Source organism: Sus scrofa, chromosome 14 (assembly GCF_054392235.1).
Source record: "Sus scrofa isolate SSC_HxYL_T2T_F1_AM1 chromosome 14, Sscrofa_HxYL_maternal_Yorkshire_Landrace_v2.0, whole genome shotgun sequence".
Taxonomy (NCBI): domain Eukaryota; kingdom Metazoa; phylum Chordata; class Mammalia; order Artiodactyla; family Suidae; genus Sus; species Sus scrofa.
Window position 1 is genome coordinate 53,383,278 of NC_139396.1, and position 19,264 is coordinate 53,402,541.

At 44.3% G+C, this 19,264-nt stretch overlaps 1 protein-coding gene across 7 annotated transcripts in view; it reads left to right on the forward strand.

Moving 5' to 3' along the window:
* CCDC63 (coiled-coil domain containing 63) overlaps positions 1-19,264 on the forward strand; it is a 168,004-nt gene that overhangs the window by 26,194 nt on the left and 122,546 nt on the right. For all 7 annotated transcript variants that reach the window (XM_084996257.1, XM_084996256.1, XM_084996254.1 and 4 more), the window contains 4 exons: positions 2,965-3,063; positions 3,466-3,632; positions 9,028-9,217; positions 14,461-14,580. In XM_084996257.1, the coding sequence (XP_084852383.1) occupies positions 3,052-3,063; positions 3,466-3,632; positions 9,028-9,217; positions 14,461-14,580 (489 nt within the window). In that variant the 5' untranslated portion in view covers positions 2,965-3,051. The remainder of the gene's footprint in view (positions 1-2,964; positions 3,064-3,465; positions 3,633-9,027; positions 9,218-14,460; positions 14,581-19,264) is intronic.

Consider the following 19,264-nt stretch of genomic DNA (forward strand, 5'->3'; position numbering starts at 1 on the left):
ACTCATTTTCAAGGTAGATCATGTAAGGCAGGAATACTCTAGGCTGTAATAAACAAAATATTTGATTAGGGTGCCTTAAACAATAATGACACTTAGTATTTCACTTAACAAGAAGCCTAGAGGTAGGTGGTTCCAAGGCTGCGGGCAGCGGCAAACAGTGTCAGTGAGAACTTAAATTTCCCTTCATATTTCTTCTTTGCTGTCTTTGGTGTGACAGTGATAGTTCTTGTGGTCACAGGATGGTTGCTCCAGCAACAACCATCATGCCTTCACAATAATTTCTGGAAGCAAAAGAGAACAGAACTTGGAGGAGTTCTCTTTGTCACAAAGGAATAGGAATATACTTCTCATTGGCCAGATCTGGGTCACATGCTCATCTTTTGACCAATCATTGACAAAGGGAAGTACAGTTACTATAATTAGTGGGAACCAATCAAAATTCATCCTCTGGGACTAGACACATTGAGGAGGGACAGAAGCAGAGTCCTGCTAGGAAGGAAGAAGTCAGGGTATTCTTAGAGTCAGGATAGCTGCTGTAACAAAGATGTCCTCACATTCCATTGGCTTAACCCAACAGAAATGAATTTCTCTTTTTTGTACAGTCCAATGAGGATGTTGATGGTTAGCCAGTGATTTCTTCCACAGAAATCTGTCTTGGGGCTCTGCCCATCTATGGCTGCACTGCCCATAATGTCAGATAGGGAAAGGGAGGACGGAAATGTCACATCCACTTCTTAGAAAGTCATAATCTGGAAGTGACACACTTCTTGCTCACATCCCATGGGTGAGAATTCATGGCCCTGCCTGGGTTCAGGAGGGGCTGGGAAGTACAACCCCTGGCCAGGCAGCTGTCTTAGCAGCAACTCTTCATGAAGGAGAAGCGGCTATTGAGAGACAATTAATTCATTTTTTACATGCTGATCTTCTTATATCCCTGCTTTTAAGGGACATCCTGGATTTTCCAAACCTCTTTGCTGGTCACTTCCCAGTGGGTGCTGCTACCTACCCTAGACCACACATTAGTCTGAACCCTCCTTTTATTCACTTGCCTCTCAACCTTTGCCCAGACAGTTCTCTCTACCCCAAATTCCTTCCCTACTTTCTTTTTGCTGCATGGTGAACTCCTATTAATCCTTCAAAACTCAAATTGAAAATCATCTCCTTTGTGCAGCCTTTTCCACTCTTTTATCGTGGACATGGTTGAAGGTTGACTAACCAGTCAATTCCCTATAATGTTTAGCACATAGTAGGGGCTTAGTTTCTGTGTTAAATACATCAAAGTACTTCAGGCATGAGAATTCACTTGGTTGCAAGAGAGAGAAAACTCATCTTGGATTGCTTTAAGAGAATATGCTATTCTCTTATGCAATTGGACATGACCCAGGGGTATCTTCAGGCTTGGTTTTGTCCAAGAACTCAGATGATGTCCCCCTAGGTTTGGTCTCTCTTTATTTTTCTTCTTTCCTCCAGAACAACTTTATTCTCAGGCTCTCTGAAGAGACAAGATAGTTGCCAGCCACTCCCAACCTCATTCATTCATGAATTAAAGTGCAGCAGGAAGCAGTTTGTCTTCTCCAGAGTGTGCAGGCTTAAATTCCACTGTTCACTCTGTTTGGACTAGCCAGGGTCAATTACCCATCCTGAACTGATCGCTCAGGCCAGGGGATGGGATTCTGCAGATGGACCAAGGATCTGGCACCCTGATCGGCCCATCAAAAGTCATAGGTTACAGGAGTTCCCGTCATGGCTCAGCAGTTAGTGAACTGGACTAGCATCCATGAGGATGCGGGTTTGATCCCTGGCCTCGCTCAGTGGGTTAAGGATCCATCGTTGCCATGAGCTGTGATGTAGGTCACAGACATGGCTCAGATTCTGAGTTGCTGTGGCTGTGGTGCAGGCCAGCAGCTACAGCTCTGATTGGATCCCCAGCCTGGGAACCTTCACATGCTGTGGGTGAGGCCCTGAAAAAAAAAAAAAAAAAAAAAAAAAAAAAAGAGTCATAGTTTCCAAACCTGAAGCTGGTAGGGTGGGGTCAGCCCCAGAGCCGCAAAAAATGACCAGGAGTGAGGGAAGGTATTGTTACCAGGAGACAGAGGAATGCTGGATGCCCCATAAGCCCACATAATTTTTTTTTACTCTGAGCTTTCATTGTATGAAAAGACCTACATCATACCATCCCATAGCAGCCGCTATTCGATGAGCACTTAATCTTGTGCCACGCTTAGTGCCTTACATGCTGAACAGCCTCTGAGGTGGCTTCTAGAATTTCTCCTATTGGAGAAACAAAGGCCTGGAGAACTGAAATGACTTGCCAAAGTGAACAAGTGGCCAAGGAGGAATTTTTGCTCCGATCTGATGATTGACACAGCGGTGTTTTAAACCACTGCGCTAAAGGACCCCTCAGTGGGTGGCAAAGCTGGGAGTTTCTGGGTTAGGAAATCCAGCCCCTGAAGTCTGGGAGTCGGGGTGCAGTGGATCTTACAGCCCTGCGGGGCTTGTAGTGTTAACACTGACCTCCTCCCCTGAATACCTAATGCCTCTCAGTACTACTGGCTTCTGCTTGAAAAGGGGGTTGGGTGGGTGCCCTATAGCTGAAGCTGGGTAAATGTCAATGTAACCTCATCAGGAGACACACTGCCCTGATGCCATCCTGCCCATCTTCTTTGGGAACACAGGGAGCAAGAGGGTAACCAACATACCAGAACCATCTGCCTGGCTCCTAATAATAAATCAGTGAGAGGAACAGGTTTCCGGCAAACATTGCTAGGAAAAAAAAAAAAAAAAAAGGAAGAAGAAGAAAGCCTCTTCTCACACCCAGGCAGCCATCTGCCATGTCCTCCTCATGTGCCAGGCTGTGGGAGGAGAAAAGTCTGAGAAGGGTGGGGAAGGGAGAGGGTGCTGCTGGGTCCTGCACCACCAGCAGGGATGGCTCACAAGGTCTTTTCCCTTCATCCCTGTGGACAGGGCATCACAGAGAGAGAAAGGAGCACTTGTTGGCTTTGACCTCTCCGATACGGTGTCCGAGCAGAGGGAAAGCACGATTCCTTCACGATGCCATCAGCGGTGGGTAATAACAGCTCCTATGTAGAGAGGGCTTCCTGCGGGGTCAGGCATTGTGTCATCCTCTGTACACGTCTTAATTTATCTAATCCTGACACCAAATCTATCTGCACCCATTTTATTGATGAGAGACTGGAGGCTCAGAAAAGTAAAGTGACTCACCCAAGGTCACACAGCAAGGCAGCCTCTTCAGTATGCAATAATGAGGCCCAACCTCCTTCCTCTCCACCCTGGCAACCCAGGGTGGATTTTCCATGTAACACATAAGCAGTTGACATCACCCAAGGGTGGTCTTCTAACTCCAGCCCTGCACAAGCACCCCTTCTTGTCCTCCACCTTTGAGCTGAAATGTGGGCTTTCCTAGTTACCTAACCTGTTGTTTAATGCCCACCCTGTCTCATCCAGAAGAAACACAGGAGAAAAGACCTCCAAAGTCCCCAGGAACCTTCAGAAAAGACCAAAGAGCAGCTGCTCGAGGTGGAGCTTCGGAAGCTGAGACAGCAGTTCCGGAAAATGGTGGACAGTCGGAAGTCCTTTAACTTCCAATCCCAGCAGAAGATCACGAACCAGCAGTAAGTGATGGTCAGGGTTTTGTACTGAGTGAACTTGGAGAAAATGTTGGTTTTGGTTTCATGGGACTTGCCTTCTCCTGTGCCTGCAGGGCCAGGGGCCCACTGGGGTAGCTTCAGTGGGAAGGGGAGATTTGTTCTCAGTATCCAGGGCATCTCAAGGACCCCAAGGGGTGCAGGGCACCTATGTCTTAGGGAAGGACCCAGGTAGAAACAATTCTTTTTTTTTTTTTGGCTGCCCTGTGGCATATAGAGTTCCCCAGGTCAGGGATCAGATCTGAGCTGCAGTTGAGATCTAAGTTGGAGCTGCAATAACGCTGGATCTCCAACCCACAATGCTGGGCTGGGATCAAACCTGTGGCCCAGAGTTTGCAAGCTGCTGCCAATCCCGTTGCGCCACAGCAGAACTCCACAAGAAACCATTTCCTGGTTCCTGGTTCCTGTTTCTTTCAACACATAGGTTTTATTCCTGCTCTGAATCTCAGCTGTGCCTGATGGGAGATGGCTGTCTCTAATTCTTGGGCTACCAAGGGCCACACAGAGAGACTGCTTTTAACCAATTCCAATCTCAAAATTCCAAGAGAGGGAGGATCCTTTTGGCTCAGTTTGGTGTCTACTTCTGGTCCAATCAACTGTCAGGCGGTTGGGCCATAGGGCAAAAAATAGCTCTGGTATCCTTCCCACTGGTTCTAGCAGTGAAGGTGGGGAGTTCTCAGAGAAGGGGAAATCACCAGACCATGGATACACCAAAGGATATTTCCTGCTTGTGTGTCCTTATGAGATCTGCAAGATTGAATATTTGAAACTGGGTTGCCCTGGAAATTATGGTGTGTATAATTTCTTTGGGCAACAGAAAGGGGTTCCCTGGGGTTGAATAAACAAACATTAAACAGGTATTCTTAGATTCCATCCAAGGGAATTGATTCCTTAACTCCATCCATAATGTTTATACAGGCAGGAAGTGCCTGTTATTTGGAAGAAAATTTTACAGTTAGATGATATGTGAAGTTCAGAGGATAGGGAAAAGCATTCTTTAGATTTTTCCATGGATTTGACTCACTCAGAGCCACTGCTAGTCCATCTGGGATCTTCATGTGAATTAGAAAAAGGCACCCTTTTTCAAGACCCTTTACTGCCATCTGTTGGAAATATTGTCACTATGTAGGGATTTTGGTTAAAACAGAAAAGTGTAATAAATCAACAAATCAATGATATGTCATCAGGCAGATGGTGCAGTCCACAACCTGTACATCTGGACCTCGCAACCCTGATTCACAGCCTACATTTAGTGGGCATCAGGAAATGTCTCCTTCCTGGTGTGTCTCTGACATTTTTTTTTTTTATATTTATTTTTTAAATTGAAGTATAGCTGATTTACAATGTTGTGTTAATTTCTACTGTACATAAAGTGATTCAGTTCATATCTATATCTCTCTATATGCATACACACACACACACACAGTAGGACCTTGTTGTTATCCATTCTATATATAACAGTTTGTATCTGCCAATCCCAAACTCCCATTCCATCCCTCTCCCACACCCTCCGCCTTGGCAACTATAAGAGTGTTCTCTATGAGTCTGTTTCTGTTTTGTAAGTAAGTTCTTCTGTGTTATAGTTTAGATTCCGCATATAAGTGATATTGTATGGTATTTGTCTTCATCTTTCTGCCTTACTTCGCTATTATACTGTAATCTCTAGTTGCATCCATGTTACTGCAAATGACATTATTTCATTCTTTTTTATGGCTGAGTATTGTTCCATTGTATATATATATACATACCACATCTCCTTTATTGATTCCTCTGTCAATGATGAATCCTAAATAGATTGTTTCTAAACAGAGCTAAATAGATTGTTTCCACGTCTTGGCTATTGTGAATAGTACTGCTATGAACATAGGGGTGCATGTATCTTTTTGAATTATAGTTTTGTTTGGATATACTCCCAGGAGAGGGCTTACTGGATCATGTGGGAATTCTATTTTTGGTTATCTGAGGAACTTCCATACTATTTTCCATAGTGGCTGCACCAACTTACATTCCCACAAATGGTGTAGGAGAGCTCCCTCTTCTCCACACCCTCTCCAGCATTTGTCATCTGTAGACTTATTAATAATGGCCGTTCTGACCAGTATAAGGTGGTAGGTACCTCATTGTAGTTTTGATTTGCATTTCTCTAATAATTAGTGATGTTGAGCATCTTTTCATGTATTTGTTGGCCATCTGTATGTCTTCTTTGGAGAAATGTTTAGGTCTTCTCTTCTGCCCATTTTTTGACTGGGTTGTTTTTGTTGGTGTTGAGCTATGTGGGCTGTTTATATATTTTGGAGATTAAGCCCTTGTCAGTCTCATCATTTACAAATCTCCCATTCAGTAGAAATCTGTATATGATTTCTTTTCTTTTCTTTCTTTCTTTCTTTCTTTTTTTGTCCTTTTGCCTTTTCTAGGGCCGCTCCCGTGGCATATGGAGGTTCCTAAGCTAGGGGTTGAATCAGAGCTGTAGTCGCTGGCCTACACCAGAGCCGCAGCAATGCGGGATCTGAGACGCATCTGCAACCTACACCACAGCTCATGGCAATGCCAGATCCCCAACCCACCAGCAAAGCCAGGGATCGAACCCGCAACCTCATGGTTCCTAGTCGGATTTGTTAACCACTGCGCCACAACGGGAACTCCTGTATATGATTTCTTTTGCTGTGCAAAAGCTTCTAAGTTGGATTAGGTCCTAGTTGTTTATTTTTGCTTTTATTTATATTGCTTCGGGACACTGACCTAAGAAAACATTGATATGGTTTATATCAGAGAATGTTTTGCCTACCTTCTCTTCTAGGAGTTTTACGGTGTCGTGTCTTACATTCAGGTCTGATGGTTTTTCTTACATCTTACCCTTCTGTACCACACTCACCATAGCCTGATCCATTTGATGTGGTTTCACTGGTGGAACTGAGGCAGAAGGGAGTAGAAGAGTGGAGATAAACACCCATAAATAGAGAACTGGGTTGAAATGAATGAGGTGCTTAGGGTGCAATATTTAAGGAGGTGCTTTTTCCCAGCGCTGACCCTGCACCTCTACAGCTCTGAGAAGGAAGACCTCCTTAAATTTTGGGATGTCTCACTCCCTCACTCCAGTCCCAGCCCTGCCTACAAGGTGGACCAACTTTCCTTTTGCTTTTACCACCTCACCCCACCCCCCAAAGCCTAACTTTACAAACTCTCTGGTTCTCTCTCTTTTCTCTCCACCTTAACAAAGACCCTTGCCAAGAGGGGCTTAAGAGGGGAGAAAAATCCTGATGGCCAGGTCTAGAAGACAGGATGCTCTAGAACTGGGTGTGCATTCCTAGCAACATGTGGCTATTTACATTTGTAATTAATTAAAAGAAATAAAAATTCAGCTCTTCAATTGCACGAGTCACATTTCAAGTACTCAATACCCACACACACCTGGTGCGTGTGAAACTTTCTGACAGTGCAGCTGGAGAGCATTTCCATGGCTGGGGAACCATCTTTTGGACAGAGCTGCTTTAGAGCAGCAGTCGGCAAATGGCGGCCAATGGGCCAGGGCTGGCCAGATGCTTGTTTTAGTAAATAAAGTTTAAAAAATTTTTAAATTAAATATAGTTGATTTACAATATTGTGCCACTTTCTACTGTGCAGCAAAGTGACCCAGTCATACATGTGTATATATGTGTGTATATATATACTTTTTCTCACATTATCCTCCATCATGTTCCATCGCAAGTGACTAGATATAGTTCCCTGTGCTATACAGCAGGATCTCATTGCTTATCCACTCCAAATGCAATAGTTTGCCTCTATTAATCCCAGATTCCTAGTCCATCCCACTCCCTCCCCTTCCCCCTTGGCAACCACAAGTCTGTTCTCCAAGTCCATGTCTTTCCTTTCTATAGAAAATTTCATTTGTGCTGTATATTAGATTCCAGATATAAGTGAAATCATATGGTATTTGTCTTTCTCTTTATGACTTACTTCACTTAGTATGAAAGTCTCTAGTTCCATCCTATGTTGCTGCAAATGGCATTATTTCGTTCTTTTTTATGGCTGAGTAGTATTCTATTGTGTATATATGCTACATCTTCTTAATCCATTCATCTGTTGATGGACATTTAGGTTGTTTCCATGTGTTGGCTACTGTGAGTAGATACATATGGGTGCATGTATCTTTTTGAATTGTAATTTTGTCCAGATATATGCTCAAGAGTGGGATTGCTAGATCATATGCTAGTTCTATATTTAGTTTTCTGAGGTACCTCCATACTGTTTTTCATGGTGGTTGTACCAATTTACATTCCCACCAGCAGTGCAGGAGGGTTTCCTTTTCTCCATATCCTCTCCAGAATTTGTTATTTGTAGTCTTATGAATGATAGCTATTCTGACTGGTGTGAGGTGGTACCTCATTGTAGTTTTGTTTTATTGGTGCACAGCCATGCCTATTCATTTATGTGTTCCCTATGGTTGTTTCATTGAGTAGTTGCAGCAGAGACCCTATGGCCCACAAAACCTAAAATATTTACTCTTTGGCTCTTTATAGAAAAACCTTTGCAGACCCTTGCTCTCAAACATTCTTTGCTGTTCTAGAGTGGTGCTTCCAAAACTTGAAAGTGCATACAGATCACTTGAAGATCTTGTTACAAAGAAGATTCAGTAGGTCCTGGGTTGGGGCCTGAGCTGCTGCATTTCTCCAAGCTTCCAAAGAATGTTGAGGCAGCTGCAAACTGCGGTGAGCAATGGCTGTGGGCTGCCTAGACTTTGCCAGAAACTTGGCCTCTGTACCACTTCCTGTTGTTCATTTGCTGTGCAGTCGCCCAAGACTTCTTTTCTCTGTTTTAAGTCCCTGTTTGCCCACATCCCCCACCCCATCTTCTCCAGTGTATACAGACGGAGAGAAAGGAGACTCATGTCAGTCAATGCAATAAATCACTAGCCCCCGAGTAGAGGAGCTGGTGGTGGTTAGAGGTTCCTGGTGTCTCTGTATTGATGCACAACCAAAAGATCCTGCCTGATGGGTTTGCCTCTCATTACCAGAGATAATTGGCTGTAAAGCCAGTAAAGAAAGCTGCAAAATCAGACAAATGCCAGTGAGCTGCTGGCAGAAAGGAACTTGGGAGCTCTTACCACGTCTAGGTAATGGGTTTTGACAGGCACAGCTGCAAACTGTTCTGAGGAGGAAGAAAATGCTGCGGAGCAGTAAGTTGCATGAACTGGGTCAAAGGCGGTCTGAGTTCTAGACCTGGTTAGAGACTGTGGACAAGTCCCTTCCACTCGCTGGGGTGGGAAGTACCTCTCCGAGTCTCCTTTCAGGACCAAGGGTCCTGGAGTGTCTGATCCAGACAAACTCAGGGATTCAGGATTAATCATGTGCTGCTTTCCCAACAGCAAGGAAATCAAGACCCTGCAGGAGGAGCAGGATGAGATCACCCTGCTTTTAAATCTCATCAAGTCCTCCAGGAACTTGGATCTGAATGAGAAAAACTACGTGGAGCTGCGTTTCTTGCTGCAAACCAAGGAGGACTACGAGGCTCTGATTAAATCCCTGAAACTGCTGTTGGCTGATCTGGATGAGAAGGTGTGGTCTTTCTTTTAAAGGGTTAACCAGAACAGAGCAAGGGGAAGGAGTATGGGAGGTGCCTGTGATGCTTTAGACCAGATCTGACATCTCTACCACACTGCTCACCTTTGACTTTTCTAAACTTGACTTTGGTCACTGTTTCCACCACCATTGTAATCCCTGGTCTTTCACATCTATTGATCTATTTCCCCACTGTTGTCTCCAGCGTCTCCCTATTACACTTAGAATAAATGCCCAAATCCTTACTGTATCAGTCAGGAGAGGTTAGGTTATGCAGCAGTAACAAACATCCCTTCTCCCATTGGTTCATGTCTATCGTGGATTGTCTAGAGGCTCTTATATCCTTTCTTCCCCAGGCCAGGCTAATGGGATATCCTCCATCTTGAACATTGCCAGGTGTTGTGGTAGAAAAAAAGTGAGATCCTGAGGGTCTCACACTGGCAACAGAGTGGTCCAGGGACATGTGTCATTTCTGCTCATGACTCATTGGTTCCAGACAGTCTACCAAACCCATAATTACCCCAATACCCTTACCCACACCCCAAACAGTCAATTCCACCCATTCACAAAAGGGCCGAAGAAGTGCCACCCTCATGGATCCAGAAGGCAAAGAGCTAGAAACACTTGTGGGACAGTGTTAATCCCTTACTGTGGTTTGAAAGGCCCTGCATGATCTAGCCCCCTCACCCCATCCCATGTCCTTCCCTTCTTAACTCTTCTCACCCCAGCTGCAAAAGACTTTTTTGTTTTCAAATAATGTTGAACCTTTTCTCACCTCAGGGCCTTTGCATATGTGCCCCTACTGCCTCACCCTAGTTGCTCATCTTTATGTCTCAGCCTAAAGGTGACTTTCTCAATGAGACTTTTTCTATGCCCTCTTTTTAGTTTAAAGTATACCTCCTCATAGTAGGTTCCTGGCCAGAAGCAAATAGCACACTTGGCAGGGTACTTGGAGGAATAGGGTACTCTGGAACCTGGAGTAAATACCCCAACCTTTCTCTTTTGTCACCCTCTACCCCCCAGTACAAGGGAGACATTGTGGGTCCCTCCTGATCAGCTTCCTGGGGCCCAGAGCAGGGTGGGGAGTACTCTTAGGGGGCAGACAGAAGACTTTCTTCTTTTTAGGGCCACACCTGTGACACATGGAAGTTCCCAGGCTAGGGGTCGAATCGGAGCCACAGCTGATGGCCTATCTGAGCGGAGTCTTCAGGCTGCACTGCAGCTCGAGACAACACTGGATCCCTAACCCACTGAGTGAGGCCAGGGATTGAACCCACATCTTCATGGATACTAGTCAGATTCTTAACCTGCTGAGCCACAATGGGAACTCCCTCAAGTGCTATTTCTGCAGGATAGTCACCCCCTCATCTCCTTCTGCTTGATCCCCCTACTGTGTGCATCCAAATTACTCTCAGTCTCCCCTCACCCAGGGCTCAGTCTGCTTCCTGGCTGTTTCCAGTCCTTGACTGTAAGTTCCCTGAGGGTAGGGACCATTCTGTCTTGATTACCCTCTTACTTTTTTTTTTCTGGCACAAAGCAGGGGTTTAATAAACACTGATGAATGAATGAATATATGAATGTATGAGGAAGGAGGCAATAAAAGTGAAGAAAAAGGAAAACTGAAGAAAAATGGGGATGTGGATCCTCAAAAACATTAGAAATGACAACCTGGTTTGGGAATCTTCCAAAGAATACAGTGCTCATGGCCCCCACAGAAACCCCCTTGGCCCAATCCGTCCCTGCAGGGCAGCTCCCAGACCCCCCTCCTGCTGTGCCCACGACAGAGTGCCTGGAGCTTCGTCCTTTCAAGGGCTCACTGGAAGCAGGCATATCACTGGGCACCACTTGGCCTCAGAAAACAATTACTGAACCGATGCCTTCATGCTGGACCTCTAGTGTAGGCAGTGCATTTCCCCATCAGCCACAGCCTTGGATAATGCCTCCCACTGGGCTGAAGCCTAATTACTTTCAGCATCACAAAAGCAGCATCTGACATAAAGGTGCCAAAGGGAAACTGGCTCTGAATTTAATCACAAGAGCAGACGCCACCACTTCCTTTGGCAAGGAGCTAGAGCCCAGGGTTCCGGGGATCAGTTCAGGCAGGGGTAGGCATCCCTTCAGAGCAGTTGATATGGTACCTAATATAGGGGGGAGGATGCTGCCCTCCCATATATCAAAACAAGTCATTTGTTTTACTTCATAAGAGAGCTGGAGGGGGTTGTATTGAGGATGCTGCCTGTGCGTAGACCAGGAGAGGAGAACAAAGTGGAACAGGAACCTGACTTGACTTGAACCTGACTTTGTCAGTGCTGATGAAGAGGAGGAGTGTGTGTGTGTGCACGCACATGTGTGTGTGTGTGTGTTCCAGCTTGATATTTAAAGCCTGGCTAATATCAATCATAAGCAGCATGGTTGACTTGTCATGGGTGTTCTGGGGTGGAACACTCATCCCACCCCAGAAGACTAAATCCAGGCCAACATTGGTAATTCTAACTACTCTCCCTATGATTTATTTATTCAGGGAGCTGTGTTTCCCCATCTTCCCTTGCAGCTAAAGGTAGATGATGAAATGTATGGGGAAGTCTATTAGGGGTGTCTGGAAGAGTTTTGCTTTTCAGATATAGGTACTACCCTTCATTCATATCGCTTCCTCTACTTTCATCCTTGGAACATGACTGTGAAGGCTGGTGCTGTGGCAGCCATTTTTTGACTATAAGGGAGAGGCCAAATGAATTATGGAGACCTTGTCCTTGGTTCCTTGAGTTATTGAACTTAAGTCAGCAATGTATTTTGAGAGAAAGATTGAAAAACAAAAAAAAAAGCTTGTGGCACCCACACGTTCCCTGCACCCCCACCCCTGCATCCTTCCATCTCTGCTCTGTGTGGGTGCCTCAGAGGAAGAGATACCCATTGCCCTTCCTCTACAAAGCCAGGCCCCTCCTGTGTTAGGTGCCCTTGCCCCTCCCTCCATGAAGACCTGGTTCCCTCAGTGACCATCCTTATTGATCTCATCTTCGCCCTCTCTGTCCACAAAACATTCTTCTCGTCACTTAAAAATACCTAAAAATAAGCACAAGCAGAAACCGAAACAAAATACAACACTCCTGCAATTCCAAATTTCTAGAAGTGTCTAGAAGGAACTCTCTGCAGTCCCTATTTTCTGTTCTAGCATAGGCACTGCCTCCACTACTGCTCCAGTGGTAGAAGCAATGTCCCCTCTACTGACACTGCTTTCTCCGGGGTTATAAGGACTGGGTCTCTTCACACCCAGTGCTTTGCCTTAGTTTCCCGCCTGAGACTTTGAATCCGTGAATATCAAGCTCTCCAGCAGGAGGGGACCTCCCAAGTCCACAGCCCATTTGTGGGTTTCTTTATGACAATGGTTCTTGAACCCATCACTCCCCAAACCCATCTCTTTTTCTCCCTGCCTCCCACCTTCCACTGAGTTATTAATTATGTGTAGTCACTCGTCACATCTCAAGAGCACAGCTTGATTAATTTTTACATATTTATACACCCATGTAACCATTTCCAAGATCAAAATATAGAACTTTCCAGCACCCAGGAGGCTCCCTTTGTCCCCTTCCACTGACCCCCCCACCCACGGAATCCCTATCCTGACCCCTATAATCAAATGCATTTTCATTCTGGGGGGCCACGCCCATGGCATATGGAAGTTCCTGGGGCCAGGGATTGAACCTGTGCCTTAGCAGTGACCCAAGCTGCTGTAGTGACAATGCCAGATCCTTAATGCAGTGAGCCACAAGAGAACTCCATTTTTGCTTGTTTGTTTAGATGCATTTTCATTTTGCCTATAGAACTGATACAACAGCCTCTTCTAGTACAAGCTCTTTGTGTCCAATTCCTTTCACTCAATTGCCAATGCCCCTATTTAACAGCAAATATTTTGTAATACCTCCTTTTGTAATACCAACCCTGAAGTGAAGTTCATAGATGATATCCTTTACTCTTACTTCTTTTAAATCAGTCAGATGCCCTAAGTATAATACAAAGGAGAATAAAGGAAAGCTATGTATACTAAAATTGTGTGTATTCTGATACTAGAAAGTTCTGGCCTGACTTTTCTAGAACAGGGCCTGCAGAGGGCCTGAGAGTAAATATTTTGGCTTTGGGGGCCATGTGGTTTGTGTTGCAATGATTCCACTCTGCCTTCGTGACATGAAAGCAGCCACAGGTAATGCAGAGAACGGTGTGGCTGTGTGCCTATAAAACTTTCTTTATAAAAACAGGCAGTGGGCCAGACTTGGCCCAGGGTCTTCGTTTGCAGACCCTGGTCTAGAAGATGCAGTCAGAGGCCAGAATTATTGATATGCAGAATCACTGAATATTCCACACAGCAGACTGATTTGGGCTTGTTGTATCCACAACTCAAAGAAGATGATCCAAGTTGTGAGACGGTGTCATGATTTCCAAACTGGCGGCCCACTCTTAATAAAGTTCCGGACAAATCAATGAACATTCTCCTGATTTACACAGTGACCACATTCCTGGATAATTAAGTGTCCGTTAGAACCAAATGAAAAAGATATTGTGTGTGTATGTAAAAGACAGTTTGATTCTAGGTACAGAAAATTATAGAGAGGTTTTTCATCTGCCTAACATCCAGAGAGCACTGGAAGGTCACAAGGATGAGGGACAATTCTCAGATGTCTGGCGCTCTCTTACATGTACAGGGTGTGTGACATCTCATGACCTGCCCATTAAGTGCTACTAATGTCATCTTTGCAAGAGCCAAACAAACAAACAAACAAACAAAAACAGGAATTCCCCCGTGACTTAGTGGGTTAAGGATCCAGCATTGTCACTGCAGCAGCCAGGGTGGCTGCCATGGCTCGGATTCAATCCCTGGCCCAGAAACTTCCACATGCCGCAGATGTGGCCAAAATACCCCACCAAAACAAAACCAAAAACAAGGTTACAGAAGGGTTCTAGCGAAACAGTGCCATTTCTTCTGGAAACCAGGGCTTTAGGGTCAGATGAAATTTTTGCCCAGAGGTGGGTGAAATTTACTTGCACAGGTGAGAGTTAAAAACTCTAAGTTGCCTCATTTTACCCCAAACTGGCTGAGATTGAGTTGAGCATGCACCCGAGAGAAATTAAAATTCCATTCATAGGAAAAGAAAGAACATTGCAGTTTTTAATGCCTGAATTCGTGAAACTGTCGCATTTGTACCCCTACAGATGTTAACACAGCTAGGATTTCTCTCTCTCTTTTTCAGATTGTTCAGATGGAAAAAAAAATTGTTAACCAAAGACAGATCTTCACAAAAATACAGGAGGCCAACAACCCCCAGAAACTGCAAAAACAGATTCACATTTTGGAAACACGTTTGAATCTCGTAAGCAAGATGCTCTCTGCAGCGCTGCACACAGCTCTGCCTCCCTTTGCTTGGGGGGAGGAATGATATCTGGGAAGCCATTAGCAGAACATACCCATTTCATTGGTTGAGTCAGAGGAAGGTGAATGCATGGTGTGGGCACAGCCAGGCAGCCATTGAGACATGTCACCCACACAGCTCCATCCACCCTTGTTGGCCCACTGTTGCCCAAAGGATTCTTTCTCATTTTTTTTCTTTCTCCTTCTTGATCCCCTCACCTTAGCTGATGCTCTTGTCCCCCCAACACCTCCTGGGATCCCTGCTCTTACTTTCTGCCCCCAAGACTCCTACTTGTTTTCAAGAAACAGCTCAACTATTACCCTTCACCAGGCAGAATTAGACTCTCCTTCACGACAATCTGCTCATGCCTCTATTAGAGTTAGTGCCTTTTGGTAGTGGTGGTTGGTGTCTCTAAGAAATATTAGGCATCAACATGCATAACTTGGTAAAGAGAAAACTGCTTCTTCCTGATCGCCTTCAATTTACAGTGACTGTAGCATTAAGCAGCATTCTCTAAATTGCAAACTGGCTTAAGTGGAAGAAAAAAGAATTTATTGGTGATAGAACTGAAAAATTCAGGGGGAGAAGCTGAGCCTTCAGGCATAGCTGGATCCAGGTGCACCAAACATGTCTTTAGGACACTTTCTTTGTTTATCTCTCCTCTGGGTGGACTTCATTCTTGAGCTGCCCACAATGTGAACAAATATGGAAAGGAAAAGTGTTTCTTCTCTAGGGATTCAATCCCACTGGGTCATGTGCTCACCCCTGAGCCAATCATTGTGGTCAGAAGAATGGAATACACGGATCTGAGTCACATGACTCTCCCTGGACCGCCCCCCTCAAGTCAGAGGAGGGCAGACCTATCCAGCTATGTGGACTGAGAGTCAGGGAGAAGTGGTTCCCCTGGAAAAGCAAAAAGAAAGGGAGAAGGAGTGTTGGGCAAGTAGAAACTACACATTCCAGTCTGACTTATGAAATTGCTGCTCACACAACATGAGCCAGGAGATAGGGGAAGTGAATTGATTTGGAGGGAAGCCTCTTACTGCCTTATACAGAAAGCCCTTTGCTTTCCTAAAACTCTGACCACCAAGCCTTTAATCAAGCATGGTTGAAGCTATGGATTTCATCTCCCTCTGCCTCCCCCAGTAGCCTGAAAGGTGCCTGATTATCTTTTTTTTCTTAATTTATTTTTTTATTGAAGTATAGCTGATTTACAATGTTGTGTTAACTTCTGCTGTACAGCAAAGTCAGTTATACACGTATACATTCTTTTTTATATTCTTTTCCATTATGGTTTATCCTGGGATATTGAATATCCACTAGGACCTTGTTGTTTATCCATTCTGTATGTAGTAGTTTGCATCTACTAACTTGTAAACTCCCAATCTATCCCTCCCTCATCCCCCATTGGCAACCACAAGTCTATTCTCTATGTCTGTGAGTCTGTTTCCATTTCATAGATAAGTTCTTCTGTGAGTTTTTTTTTTCTTTTTAAAGGGCCATACTCACAGCATTATCTGTGTTATATTTTAGATTCCACATATAAGTGATATATTGAGGTATTTGTCTTTCTCTTTCTGACTGACTTCACTAAGTATAATAATCTCTAGTTCCATCCATGTTGCTGCAAATGACATCATTTTGTTCTTTTTTATGTCTGAGTCATATTCCATTGTATATATATGTACAACATCTTCTTTATCTATTCCTGTCAGTGAACTTTTAGGTTGTTTCCATGTCTTGGCTAATGTGAATAGTGCTGCTATGAACATAGAGATGCATGTATCTTTTTAAGTTATAGTTTTGTCTGGATATATGCCCTGGAGGGGGCTTGCCAGATCATATGGCGATTCTATTTTTAGCTTTTTGAGGAACCTCCATACTGTTTTCCATAGTGGCTGCACCAACTTACATTCCCACAAGTGGTGTAGGAGGGTTCCCTTTCCTCCACACCCTCTCCAGCATTTGTTATTTGTAGACTTATTAAGGATGGCCATTCTGACTGGTGTGAGGTGGTACCTCATTGTAGTTTTGATTTGCATTTCTCTAATAATTGGTGGTGTTGAGCATCTTTTTATGTGTCTGTTGGCCATCTGTATGTCTTCTTTGGAGAAATGTCTGGGTCTTCTCTTCTGTCCATTTTTTCAACTGGATTGTTTGTTTTTGTTGAGTTGCATGAGCTGTTTGTATATTTTGGAGATTAAGCCCTTGTCAGTCACATCATTTGCAAATATTTTCTCCCATTTCATAGGTTTTTTTCTTTTATGGTTTTCCTTGCTATGCAAAAGCTTATAAGTTTCATTATGTCCCATTTGTTTATTTTTTGTTTTTATTTCTATTACCTTAGGAGACTGACCTAAGACAACGTTGGTACAATTTATGTCAGAGAATGTTTTGCCTATGATCTCTTCTAGGAGTTTTTTGGTGTGTTGCCTTATATTTAAGTCTTTAAGCCATTTTAAATTTATTTTTATGCATGATGTGAGGGCGTGTTCTAACTTTATTGATTCAAATGCAGCTATCCAACTTTCGAGCACCACTTGCTGAAGAGTCTGTTATTTTCCCATTTTATATTCTTGCCTTCTTTGTAGAGATTAATTGGCCATAGGTGTGTGGGAGGGTAGTATCTTTTTTACAGCCATGTACAGTGATTTGCAGCCATGCATCGGAATTCCTAGGAGGAGGATATTTGTTGTCAGTCATTTGCACTTTAGTGTGTGTTGAAATGCAGATTCCTGGGTCCCCTCCAGATTCACTGAATCAGACCTCCCAGGGCTTGGACCCAGACATCTGCACTATTTCCCTTTTTTTTTAGGGCCGTGCTCACGGCACATGGAGGTTCCCAGGCTAGGGGTCTAATCAGAGCTACAGTTGCTGGCCTACACCACAGCAACCAAGATCCGAGCCCTGTCTGTGACCTACACCACAGCTCATGGCAACGCCGGATCCTTAACCCACTAAGCGAGGACAGGGATTGAACCTGCAACCTCATGGTTCCTAGGTGGATTTGTTTCCACTGCGCCATGACAGGAATTCCACATCTGCACTACTCTTAAGAACCCTGATGAGGCTGAAGGTCCCCTTGGTGAAGGAATCTTTGATGCCTGCCCAGCGTGAGGCTCAGAGTATGTGTTCAGCAAACATCTGTTGATTGAATGAATACATGTATGCATGATTTCATGATGATTTGTCTGTGGAGGAAAGCTTTGTTTGATATTTAAATTTTCTGTTTCTTCTTGAGTCAGTTCCACAGTTTGTTTCCTTCTAGGAATGTTTCCATTTCATCTAAGTTACCTTAATTTGTTGGTATATAGTTGTTCCTAGTGTATTCTCATATAATTCTTTTTATTTCTGTAAGATCTATAGTAATATCCCCTCTTTCATTTCTGAAAGTTTTGCTTTTTTGTATCTCAAACTGGTCCCCTTTCTCTTCTTCCCTGATCAGGTCTGGCTGTGCTTTTTAGTGATTTAGGTAGTCATCTCTAAAGGTTATTTTAGGAGTTCCCGTCGTGGCGCAGTGGTTAACGAATCCAACTAGGAACCATGCGTTTGCCGGTTCAATCCCTGGCCTTGCTCAATGGGTTAGGGATCTGGTGTTGCTGTGAGCTGTGCTATGGGTCAAAGACATGGCTTGGATCCCGGGTTGCTGTGGCTCTGGTGTAGGCTGGTGGCTACAGCTCCGATTAGACCCCTAGCCTGAGAACCTCCATATGCCAGAGGAGCAGCTCAAGAAAAGGCAAAAAGACCAAAAAAAAAAAAAAAGTTATTTTAGGGTTCCAGAATACCTCATGATCCTAACGGCTCCTCCACCTCCTCAGTGTTGGCCTACAGGTCTTCCCTATGGGTCAGATCTTTTATCCCACAGTGAGAGGATGGACAGCATGCTAACAGACCTGGAGTAAGTAAATTCACACTAAAGTACAAATGTCTAATAATGGATATCTTCCTATGAGTAAGTGAGGGATTCAGAGATAAATAAGAATGCTCTGCTCCTGGACTCCACTCCCTTGTGAGGTGGTTACTGAAACACCCTACAGAGAAACCCAGAGCTGGGACTAGGGTGAGCTGACAAAGAGCCCAGAGTGCAAATTTGAGGACACAGTCACCTCAGCCTTGTGGAAATGCATCGTGAGTGAGTTGATGCCTGCAAGTGAGTGCCTCCTTAAATTTTGCACTCAGGTGGCCTCACTTGCCTTACCCTAATTTCGGCACTTCAGAAACTTAAGATTTCTTAGAACATGCCTTGAAAACCTCTTATCAAATATACTCCCTACTGTTAAGAATAGTTTTTGTAGATTTTTTTTTCAGTCTATGGGAGTTCTTCTCATCACTGTTTTTGTGTGTTTGTTTGTTTTTGTTTTGTCTTTTGTCTTTTTAGGGCTGTATCCGTGGCATATGGAGGTTCCCAGGCTAGGGGTCCAATCGGAGCTGTAGCTGCCAGCCTACACCACAGCCACAGCAACTCAGGATCCAAGCCGCGTCTGCAACCTACACCACAGCTCACAGCAACACCACTCCTCAACCCACTGAGCGAGGCCAGGGATTAAACCCACATCCTCATGGTTCCCAGTTGGATTCATTTCCTCTGTGCCAGGATGGGAATTCTGCATCATTTTTTAAAAAACTTTTTTAAAAAAGACATAAG